Here is a 12,690-nt window from a genome sequence, read left to right as displayed (position 1 = left end):
GCTCTTTCTTGTGCTCTCTCTTTCTCTGTGTCTCTTTCTGTCTCCCATTATCTCTTTCTCTCTCTCTGTCTCTCTAGTATAGAATAGTTTAAACACATACTTAAAACTTGAAAAAAAATAGTGGTATAGTAATAACAGATATACTAATAGAGTAAAAATAGAAACAATAATAATAATCAGAAAACAATAATAATAACTGTTTCTGAGTGCTTCCCATGTGCTAGGCTCTGTTCTATGTGTCTTTGCATGTGTGTGTGCATGTACATGTATGCATGTGGGTTTATGTGCATGTGTCTTTAATGTGTCTTATGTAATATTCAAAAAATACCTCTGAAGCAGGTCCTGTTATCTTTCTAACTTCATAGAAATTCATTTCAGAAATAGTTTCATGTCTGATTAGTGTTTTGTATACAGATAGGACAAAAAATGAAATGTATTCAGAATACTGTATTTGCATTGTTTTCTTGCTTATGTATTTTCAACTCATTAGGAAAGTTTTAATGTATATTACTACTTTTTAAATATAATTCTGTTCACAGCACACTCATTTCTAGGTTAGTTAATATCTATGCCACACATCAATTATACTCATATTCCTTATCAACTCCTTTATATAAGTCATGATATTATTTCCTGTATATTTAGGAAAATTCAGTTAACCTCTGCCTCTCCCATGAAATTCCATTGCATTTGAGTCAATTATCAATTAAAAACAATTACTTTGAATCAATTGCTAACCTACCCAGTAAGTCTGATATTCAAAATTTTTATGACAGAACTTATATTATATCAAGTAGATAACTTATATTTCAGATGTTTTATAAAACTTCAAAAAATAAAAATGGTGTTGTCATTTGTGTAAAATATAAGTACACATAATACTTTCTGGGATTTTCATACAAATACTTTTCAAAGTAAATATTTTTCATTAAGAATTGATTTGATTTTTTTCTCTTTTATTTGTCACAGTCAAAACTTAATATAAAGACATAACATAGGAGCATATCAGTAATTGTTTAATCTATTAATGTGTACCCTTACCAATATTAGTAAATGGTTCACCTCTAGTTAAATCTAAATTTCAAAAAATTCTGAATTCATTATTTGTGTAAAGAGATATCTGGGACAGATGCAAAATAATATATTTCAATCTAGTTAAGTCAGAATTGATGCATGAGTGCATTGCAATCATTGACTAATTGATACATTAGGACTAGTTTTTTTAGGAAAGAAAAGATTGGAATATGACTACAGCTAGAAAACAATTTCAAGCAGGGGTGAAATCAATGGACCATTTGAATAATAACCAGCTAAAAAGAGTGTGGTTCACTAATTGGAATAAACCTATGAAGTCCTAAGGAGTTTAGTAAACAAAACTAAACAATTTGGCTACCTGTGCAAACTAGCTGGATTCCTGGTGAAATTAATTTAGGGTCTCACATAGCCTATCCATGAATGAAATCTTTTTTGATATGGGTGTACATCTTAGCACACACATTTTATTCAGAAGCAGTTATTGCTTGAATGGGGTGGGATATGGCTAGAAAACATAGTTATGGACTATTTTATTTACATTAAATTTTCTTAATATGAAATGGCCTACATGATTTATTACAATGTTACTCTGTTTCATTCTCTTAACCACAGTCTAAGTTGCTGTAAAATAAAGTGGCAATTTTAGGCTCAAAAAAGTTCATGTAGAGAATAATTAGTGAACAAAGGTTAATTTTTACACTGAAGTGACTGACTGAAATCATTCATTTCTTCTTTCAAGTGGTAAACACTTTGCATATATATACTTTTCTTCCTTTTTTTCTGAGGAAGCTTGGCCCTGAGCTAACATCCGTACCCACCTTCCTCTACTTTATATGTGGGACACCTGATATAGTATGGCTTGATAAGCGTGCATAGGTCCACACCTGGGATCCGAACTGGCAAACCCTGGGCTGCTGAAGCAGAGTGCGTGAACTTAACTGCTATGCCACTGAGTGGGCCCAATACTTTGCATATATATAAAGACACAAAATCTTAAACTACACAGTAAAAGTTTCTTTGAAAGAATCTTACATCCAAAAAACTCTTGGCTTTTATTTGTATTGAAGGATAGATCATAGACACCAAATTTGCAGAAATAATTATAAAGCAAATATTGAAGTAACCACTATCCATGTAAAAATGATATTGCTAGCATCTATGATTCCTCAGAAAGAATTAATAAAATATAGTTTAATTTCCATGTTACTAAAACTGACAAAAATATTCTGACTATTGATTTTGAATGAATTAAATGTTTTTTTAGATTTAAAATATGAGATGTTTCAAGTTATCAATACAAAGTTAAATTCATTTACAGTGCTTCACTATTATTATTTTTTGATTAGACTTAGAAACAATACATTCCATTTTCTTTAAGTTTTATCCAAATAAATATTGCATGAGAAAATAAAGTTCCATGGCCCATTTATTTATTCCTGCATTTCACAAATATTATTGCCAGCCACTGTTCCAGGCATTTGGTTTTTTGCAGTGAACAAAATAAAGATCTGCCATCATCAAGATTAAATTCTGGTGAGTGAGATGACAATAAAGGAAAAATATAGTTCATAACTTTATTATTAAATATGCTGAAAGGTTAAAAGTGCTTTGCAAAAGGTAAAATGAGCACAGTAAGGAGGGCCAGGAAAGTGGTGGTGTTAGTGGGAGCGTCGTGATTATAAACAGTGTATTCAGGGGTAGAGCTCTTGGAGAAGGTGACATTTGGGAAAAGACTGGACTTCAGAAAAGAATATGGAATCAAGAGTTTGTGACTCTACATAGAGCTGGTGCCCACTCAATATTATTATTATTATCACCTGATTCAAACAAATAAATGCCCATCTTCTTGAACATGCACACTTTGAAAGCTGGTTGAGAGTCCTTAGACTTTCATGGCAAATTATGCATCACTAGCTCTCTTTTATTATGCAGATATATGGAAATGAGCTTGAGGCTTCCTATACTTTTTATTCCTTTGCTCTTATTTATTTATATTTTTATTTTTTTGGTAATGGGAAAACTTATGATGGGACTTGAGAATCACACTTACAGCAGCGACTTCATTTTGATGGGACTATTCTTTTCTTCCAAAACAAATCTGCTTTTCTTTTCCTTTATATTGATTATTTTTATTATGACTGTAGCACAAAATACAGCCATGATTCTCCTTATCCACAGAGACCCACGGCTTCATACTCCAATGTATTTCCTGCTCAGCCATCTCTCTTATATGGATATCTTGCATGTTTCCAATATTGTTCCCAAAATGGTCACTAACTTTATGTTATGCAGCAGAACTATTTCTTTTGCTGGTTGTGGCTTCCAGATATTTCTATCCATCACCCTCTTGGGTGGTAACTGCCTTCTCCTGGCAGCAATGTCCTATGATTGCTATGTAGCCATCTGTCACCCACTGCGCTATCCCATTCTTATGAATGACTATGTCAGCAGTCTCATGGCTACAGGGTCCTGGCTTGTTGGGACTGTCAACTCCATAGTTGACACAGCTTACACACTCCATCTTCCTTTCTGTGGCTCAAGAGCTATTGATCACTTTTTCTGTGAAGTCCCTGCAATGTTGAAATTGTCCTGTGTGGACACAACACACTATGAACGAGGAGTTTATGTAAGTGGCATTATTTCTCTGCTCATCCCTTTTCCCCTAATCTTTGCTTCTTATGTCCAAGTTCTCCTTACTGTCCTCCAAATGAAATCATCTGAAGCACAGAAAAAGCTGTTTTCCACCTGCTTTTTCCACATGATTGTGGTCATAATGTACTACGGGCCATTTATTTTCACATATATGAGACCTAAGTCATACCACACTCAAGGCCAGGATAAATTCCTGGCCATATTCTATACCATCGTCACTCCCACACTCAACCCAATTATCTACAGCTTTAGGAATAAAGATGTTTTGGGGGCAATGAAAAATATGCTTAAGGGGCTGGCCTGGTGGCTGAGTGGTTAAGTTCACGTGATCCGCTGCAGGCGGCCCAGTGTTTCATCAGTTCGAATCCTGGGCACGGACATGTCACTGCTCATCAAACCACACTGAGGCAGTGTCCCACACGCCACAACTAGAACGACCCACAATGAAGAATATACAACTATGTACTGGGGGGCTTTGGGGAGAAAACGGAAAAAAATTTTAAAAAATCTTTTTAAAAAATATGCTTAAAAACAACTTTATGCATAAAATTATTAAAAAAATGCTTGATCTGTGTGTTTTATGTATTTCTATATTCAATACCTAGAAGACATCCATCATTAGTTTCTCCTGAGAAGAAAATTAAAGTCTCCATCTCTCTAATTATGGAAAGAAGTGGATATTTCCAAACTTTTGATAAAGTTTTCACATGCGATTGCTTTGTAAATACATACCTCAGAGGATGTGCTGTTCCCTCTGAGATCCTAGTTACAATCACCCAAGATTCTTATACTAGGTAAATGAATGACCAATGTCTTCCAGCTTATTCCCACCAAAATTTGAAAAATTTGTAAGAATTGTTTTTTTTAATACAGCTAGACAGAGGTTATACAACAAATGTATTTCCATAAGATTATCTCTAATTTTGCGAAATGTAGTAAAATTATACTTAAACATGACCAAGAGCTGGGCAGGTATCTAGGATGTCAATGTAACTGGCTATAATAATATGAATATAATTATTTTATAATGGAGAGAATACTGTATTCATCAGGATATCTACCATGAAGAATACTGAATGCAGAACTAAAATGTCACTTGTCATGTTGTGTAGGTAAGTAGTGGTGTAAAGTCAGAGAGGAGGGGTCACCCATGGGAGTCAACATAAGAAACAAGGTTTTAATTAACTTTTGACTTTGTTGCATTCTTGTTTGCATTGTTTCCTTTTATATTTTAGTGAAATGGAAATATGAGATCAGAGATAAATTTTTCTTTAATAAAATGAATTTTGTACCTTAGTAACCATCTTTCTATATATTTAGCCCACTGTAGTTACTAATTTTTTCTTTAAATAAAGATTGAATATGTAAAATGTTGAGTTGAGAGTTTCTATCCTATTAGCTTGCCTAGGATATTTTCATAACTCTTAAATTGAGTCATCTCCAAGGTCTACACTTAGTTTTTTCATTATACATAGTGTTGCTTCCTAATGTCTGCTTACTCCACACCTTTTCCTCTTCTCCCTAGTGACCCATGACAAGATTAGATGCCCTTCCCCTCGAACAGAATGTAACCATGAGTATGTCTGTAACTATATCATGATGATATCATTCTCTAACTTTCTCATGGTGGATTTCTTGAGAAAGGGACTATGTATACATCCTTGTATTTCATATCTTATAATATTTCCATCAGCAATTAAATGTGAGGCCTACCATCAATATGATTTAATTTTCCATTTAAAATTTGCTGTTTGCATTCCAAAAAGAGTATCCCATCCGAAACTGACATTCAATCATTTCATCAATGATGAAGTTTTCTTTCTGAGGATGTAGTTATAAGATGGGTTACAGGAAATTTTAAAAGTGTATTCAAAACTAAAGAATAGCACATACTATCTTTGCAGAAAATGAAAGTAAAACATATTTACTAATTTGATAGGAGTGTAATGATACATTTTATATACCAGTAAGTGCAAGATAGAATAAAAACTTTTATCTTCTCCATGAACTCTAACTTATATCACCTTCACTCACCATTTTTAAGAACTCTAACAAGGGGTGGACATGAATTCATAAAAATTGTGACAAAGGTTATTCATGACCTTAGGACATTCCACAAGACCAACTTGCAACTATCCACAGAGAAGACAATATTGTGAGGACACCAGAACATGAAAGTGGAGGTGAAGCACCACCCTGAACCACAGAGACGGAAAAAGATGACATTAGTAGAGTAGGATGAAAATCTACACTCCAACCACTTTGTCCCTTCCCCCAGGCTGGTATGGCATCATACTGAGAGGACCCTTCTGGGCATATGATTTCCTCAGTAGGAAAAAGAAAACCCAAAGTAGACATGTATTCTCCCCCACTATCGTGGGTCTCTTATCAGCAGGCCCATTCCACCCTATCTCATGAACATCATGGAGGCAATCAGCAGGGTTTGACCACTGGATTTCAGCTTGCAATGGAGAAGGGAAGTGATGCATCAGGTAGCACTTGGATCTTGGCAAACTGAATTCCTACTCACAGTGATGTGTAAGTATAAATCCTAACCAGTGACTATGCACATTTGCAGAGAGAGATGGTGGCTCTGCCTGATGAAGGAAGTTGATTGGCATTTATGCTTTATTTGGGTCTGCAAAGGTGAGCCTTTTGGGTCTTGAAGCCTGTTCTTCCACCCCATTCATTTATGGAAACTAATCCCAGCTCCAATTACTGCTGAGTGTATATTCCTGGCCCTACATGACAAAGAAGCCTGGTTGTAGCACTTGGAAAGCTGTGTAGCCCAGCAGCACTGGGAAAGCAGAGAGCCCAACCTATGGTACTTCCTGAATAAAGAGCCAGAATTGTGGCCCTGTCTATCCAGGGAATTTGGTGTGCAGCTCTGGCTGATTTCACACCACAAACAAGACTTTGGAGCCTGTTCTGCCACTCAGCCCAGGACCAGAAGTTAATTCACAGCCCTATTTTATGTAGGGTACAGTCCTTAGCCCCGCTCCAACCAAGAAACCTGGCAGAGCATGCAGGAAGCTGCATGGCACAGTAACACTTGAGCAGAGAGCCTGGCTATTGGTTATGGTCATCTGCAGAGCAAGTCTTGGGACCTTGTCTGGCCAGGGTGCTTGGTGCATGGTTATGCCTGATTCAGAACTTCAAACAATGAGCTTTGCTTGCTTTGGAGCCTGTTTACTACATCTCACCCAAGCAAGGTAGCTAATTTAGAGTCTTTCTTACTGCTGAATGTATACCCAGCCCAGCCCCAAAAGAAAGCCTGACCAGAGAATCCAGGGAACTATGGTGCTCTTCTTAAAGCCACTTTCAGAAAGGAAATCAAGCCAGTGGACCTGTCAAATTGCTTCCAGCCAGAAGTGTCCTCTCAACTCAAATCCTAGGCAGTAGCCTCACCTCAAAATAGACCCTGACAGCAAGCTCCACTGGACCAAAAATGCTACCAGGTGACCCATGAAGAACCTCAAAAGCTGAGCTGACTTTAAAGGACTATTTCTGCCAAAACAAACATGTAAATGTAAAAGTGGAGACTGCTGCTCAAATGCATAGATACCATTGTAAGGGGTCAAAGAACACAAAATAACTGCAAACGTGAGATCATAAAAGGAAACTAATAAAGCTCCAATAACTGACCCTGAAAAAAATACACATTTATAAACTGTCTGACAAAGAATTCAGAATAATGTTCTTAAAGTTTTTTGAAGACAAGGACACACAGCCAACTAAACAATATTGAGAAAACAATATAGTGAAAAAATGAGAAGTCCCAAAAGGCATAGAAATCATAAAAAAAGCAGAAATTATAGAACTGAAGAATACAATGACTGAACTGAAGAATTCAATAGAGAGCTTCAATATCTGACTCAACCATGCAGAATAAAAAATCAGACAGGGCTTTTAAAATTTTCCAGTCAAAAGAGCAAAAAGAAAAAAAAAAGAAAAGTAGTGAAAAAAGCCCACTGAATGTATGGGATACTACAGAGAGAAACAATATCCACATCGTGGGAAACCCAGAAGGAGAAGAGAAAATGAAAGGGATAGAACATATGTTTAAAGCAACAAGGGCTGACAACTTCCCAAACCTGGGGAGAGAAACGTACATCCAGATTCATAAGGCACAATGGCCCTAAATAAGTTGAATCCAAAAAGGGCTACACAGACACATTATAGGTCAATTGTCAAATTCAAAGAAAAAGAAAATATTTCTGAAAGCAGCAAGGAAAAGTGTCATGTCTTATATAATGGAACCCCCATAAGATTATTGGCGGATTTCTCATAAGAAACTTTTCAGGGCAGGAGAGAATGCAATGATATATTCAAAATGTTGAAAGAAAAAAACTTCATCAAGAATACTATACTCTGCATAACTATCCTGAAGAAATGAAGATGAGAAAAAGATTTTCCTCACAAACAAATGCTCAGGGAATTTATTGTTGCTAGGGTTGCCAAAGAAGAAATTATATAGGATGATCTTCTATTAGAAATAAAAGTATTCCAATTAACATTGGAAAAGCATATGAAAATAGGTATTAAACTCCCTATTAAATATAAATATATGGTTGAAGTCAGATTTTCTAATATTTAAGTGGTGGCACATTATACACTAACAACTCTGCTTCAAAGTTAAAAAACAAACATATTAAAACATAACAATGATTACAATAATTTGTTATTGGATGCACAACATGAAAATATATGCACATTTTAATATCAATAATCTAAAATGTGAGGGGGAAATTAAAGTGTCAAGTTTTTGAATGTTATCAATTTTGAGTTGTTATCAGCTTAAAAGAGAGTGTTATAAATATGTTTTATGTAAGCCTCATAGAACCACAAAGGAAAACACTTGCAGTTGTCATACAAAAGATTGTGACAATGAGTCAAAGCATACTACTGCAAAAATCACAAAAAAAGGACTGTAAGATAACAAGCAAGAAACAACAGATCTAATAACAGCCAAACAACAAGATGGAAATATTATGCTCTGGCCTATTAATAATTACAGTAAACATAAATGGATTAAACTCTTCAATCAAAATTAATTGGTTGAACAACACAGAAAAACAAGATCCATTGGGTGATGGCTTCAAGAGACTCACTTTCGCTTTAAAGATGCATGTAGACTGAGAGTGAAGGAAAATAAAATAGATATGTTTTGCAACTGATATCCAAAAAAAGGCAGTAGGAGTGCTTATATCACCCAAAATAGGCTTTAAATCTAAAAATGGTAAAAAAAAAATAAAGCAGATATATAAGGTTATTATACAATAATAAAGAGAGCAATCTTTCAAGAAAATATAACAAGCATAAATATTTATGCGCTCAACATTGGAACTCCTAAATATATAAAGCAAATAAAAAAAAAAGGGAGAAGTAATCAGTGAGACGATAATAGTTGATGACGTTTATACCCCACTATCAACAATAGCTAGATTATATAGACAGAGTATCATTAATAAACAGGAGATCTGAGTAACACTATAGATCAAATGGACCTAACAATCATATACAGAACATTCTATCTAACAGAAACAGAAAACAAATTCTTCTGAAGTACACATGGAACATCTTTTAGGATAAGTCATATATGATGCCACAAACAAGTCCAAACAAAATTAGGAAGATATAATTTATATCAAGTATCTTTAGAGAGCACTTTGGTATGAAACCAGAAATCAATGCAGGAGGAGAGCTGGAAAATTCACAAATACACGGAAATTAAACAACACACTGCTGAACAACCAATGGATCAAATAAGAAATTAACAGGGAAATAAAAAGTGCAGTGAGACACATCAAAATGGAAACACAACATATCAACTTATGAAATAAATCCTAAGCAATTTTAAGAGGTGAGTCAGACGTATAAACACACACATCAAGAAAATAGAAAGACCTCAAATAACCTAACTTAAATAACCTAAATTTTTGTCTAAATGAACTAAACAAAGAAGAAAAAACTGAGCCCAATATTAGCAGAAGCAAAGTAACAATAAATATTTGAACAGAAAGAAATATAATAGAGAAAAGTAAAAGAAAAGATTAAGAAAACTGAGTTGATTCTTTGAAAAGACAAACAAAATTGATAATCCTCTAGCTAGAATAACCAAGAAAAAGAGAGGACTGAAATCAACAAAGTAACTAATGAAAGGGTAGACATTACAATTAATACTACAAAAATACAAAGTGTCTTAAGATATTACTATGGAAAACTATATGTCAATGAAGTGGACAACCTGGTGGAAATGGACACATTCCTAGAAACATACAACCTACTAGGGCTTTTAATTGTTCAGTGATTTTTGATGGTTGCTTCAATCCTCTTACTTGTTATTGAGCTGTTCAGATTTTTTATTTTCTTTTTTTCTTCCTAATTTAGTCTTGATTGTTTCCATTGATTTGAGTCCTGAAGTATGGGCTCTTCATTGGCCTTGACTTTCTGGTCAGATTTGCTTGTCAAGCATGAGTAGGTACTATACTCAGCAGTAGGAAGCACTATGAACTGGCTTTACAGCCTGGGCAGGGTGGGTGGCAGAATGTGCTCCACAGATGGCATGGCTCTTTTGGGGGCATCTTAATCTGGCAAAACTGTGGCCTAAGTTCCCTGTCCAGACAGGGCCACCAGTTTTGCTCTAAGGATAAGCAGACTGGCTGGCTCAGTTCTCTGCTCATGTGCCACTGTAATCAAGGCTGTAGGATGGGCTACATAGCTCCCTGGATGTTCTGCTCAGGTTTACTAGTCAGGCAGGCTGAATACTGTATCAATCAGTGAGTTGGGCTGGCAATTATCTTATTTGCCAGTGTGGGATCATAGAACATGCCTGAAGGCTGGCAAGACTTGTTATTTTGGACCAAATCAGGCAGAAATTCACATCAAGCTCAATGGCCAGACAGGACCACTGGCTGCCTCTGCAAATGGGAAGAGCCACTTTTTAGGGTCTCTGCTCAAGTGATGCTGGGCTACAAAGCTTCCCAGTAGCTCTGATAAGTCATCCAGATAGGGAAGGGTGGGAGGTTACCCTCAACAATAGGCATGGGTATGAATTAGCTTTTCTACTTTTGCAAGGGAAAAAAAGAGGCACCAAAACTGGCAAGGCTCTGGGTCTCAAAACAGGAAATACTGTGCAAAGAATTCATTGAGTAGAGAGGGCCGAAAATCTGGCTCTTATTCTGGGAAGAACTGATGGCAACACTCTTCATTTGAGTGCAGCTGGGCTATGCAGCTTCTCAGGTGCTCTGGTCAGATTTCTTGGTTGGTAGGGCTGGGGCGATACACTCACCAGTAGGTGGGACAATGAAGTAGGTTCCCTGCCTGGAAGTGGATGCAGAACAGTCTCCAATGTCATCAAGGCTCATTGATCAGTGTCTCCTCTCAGGCAGAACTGCATGCTGAGTTCCCTGGCCAAATGGGGCCTCTATCCTTGCTCTGCCATCTTACAAATCCACTGGCCAGCCTCTCCACACAAGTGCTGCTGAGAAATGCAGGTTTACAGGTGATAAAGTCAGGCTTTCTGTTTAGCAGGCCTAGATATGTTACTCAGCAGTAGGTAGGGCTATAGATTACTTTTCTTGGCAATATGTAGTGGCAGAACAGCTTCCAAGGCTGGGAAGGCTCATTGTTTGTTTTTGAAAATCAAGGACAACTGCCCACAGTTTTCCTGGTCACAGGGATATACTGTCTTGTTTTTGCAGATGGCCAAAGCCACTGGTTGAGATTTACATTTGGGTGCCACAGTGAATAGAAACTCAGTCAACAACAATTTGAATGCTGGTTGCTGTAAGCTCTTCTCCCCTTCTTCCTCACAGTCTAATCTCCAGCATTCAAGCCCCACATATTATGTTCAGATCTCTGTGAGGGAATACTTAGGTGAGCATACAAGAAAGTGACCCACAATTACGTCAGAGCTGGATGTCCACCTTGGGCACTATTTCTCCCACCAAGCAAAGTTAATCCACAAAGAAATCAATGTGACACACCACATTAACAAAATGAAGAATAAAAATCACATAATCATCTCAATAGATGCAGAGAAAGCATTTGACAAGATACAGCATCCATTTATGATTTAAAAACTCCAAATAAAATGAGTATAGTAGAAAAATACCTCAACATAATAAAGGCTATATATGACAAAACAACAGCAAATATCATTCTCAATGGAGAAAAACTGAAAGATAACCCTCTAATAACAGGAACCAGACAAGGATGCCCACTGTCACCACTCTTATTTAACATAGTATTGGAAGTCTTAGCCAGAGCAATCAGGCAAGAAAAAGAAATAAAATGGATCCAAATTGGAAAAGAAGTGAAAGTGTCACTATTTGCAGATGACATGATTTTATATATAGAAAACCCTAAATAATCCATTTAAAAAACATTTAGAAATAATAAATGAATACAGTCAAGTTGCAGGATACAAAATCAACCTAGCAAAATCAGTTGCATGTGTAGACACTAACGAGGAAGTAGCTGAAAGAGAAGTTAAGAATACAACCCCATTTAATAAAGGAATAAAATATTTAGGAATAAACTTAGCCAAAGATGTGAAAGATCTGTACACTGAAAACTATCAAACTGTTGAAATAAATTGAAGAAGACACAAAGAAATGGGAAGATATGTGCTCTATGATTAGAAGAATTGACATAGTTAAAATGCCCATACTTCCTAAAGCAATCTATAGATTCAATGAAATCCCTATGTAAGTTCCAACAGCATTTTTCACAGAAATAGAACAAGGAATCCTAGAATATATATGGAACCTCAAAAGACCCTGAATAGCGAAAGGCACCTTGAGAAAAAAGAACAAAGCTGGAGGTATCGCACTTCTTGATTTCAAAGTGTACTACAAACTTATAGTAACCAAGACACCACGCTACTGGCACAAAAACAGACACAGAGATCAGTAGAACAGAACCAAGAGCCCAGAAGTAAACCCACACATATATGGACAGCTAATTTTTGACAAGGGAGCCAAGATCATACAATGGAGA

At 36.1% G+C, this 12,690-nt stretch overlaps 1 protein-coding gene across 1 annotated transcript; it reads left to right on the top strand.

Annotated features, from left to right (window-relative positions):
- Positions 1-3,061: 3,061 nt before the first annotated feature.
- Positions 3,062-4,292, top strand: OR2AJ14 (olfactory receptor family 2 subfamily AJ member 14). Its single transcript, XM_023634841.2, has 2 exons — positions 3,062-3,959; positions 4,198-4,292. The coding sequence occupies exons 1-2, from the start codon at positions 3,062-3,064 to the stop codon at positions 4,290-4,292; spliced, it is 993 nt and encodes a 330-aa protein (XP_023490609.2).
- The last annotated feature ends 8,398 nt before the right edge of the window (positions 4,293-12,690 follow it).

The sequence above is a fragment of the Equus caballus genome, chromosome 23 (genome assembly GCF_041296265.1).
Source record: "Equus caballus isolate H_3958 breed thoroughbred chromosome 23, TB-T2T, whole genome shotgun sequence".
NCBI lineage: Eukaryota > Metazoa > Chordata > Mammalia > Perissodactyla > Equidae > Equus > Equus caballus.
The sequence above is the reverse complement of the archived record's forward strand: the minus strand, read 5'-3'. Positions and strand labels throughout refer to the sequence as shown.

Bases quoted from the DNA above. Each gene is read 5' to 3' on its own strand.
- OR2AJ14 (XM_023634841.2), top strand. From the start codon at position 3,062: ATGGGACTTGAGAATCACACTTACAGCAGCGACTTCATTTTGATGGGA. The intron at 3,960-4,197 runs CAATGAAAAATA...TTTAAAAAATCT, and splicing joins GAATAAAGATGTTTTGGGGG to TTTTAAAAAATATGCTTAAA.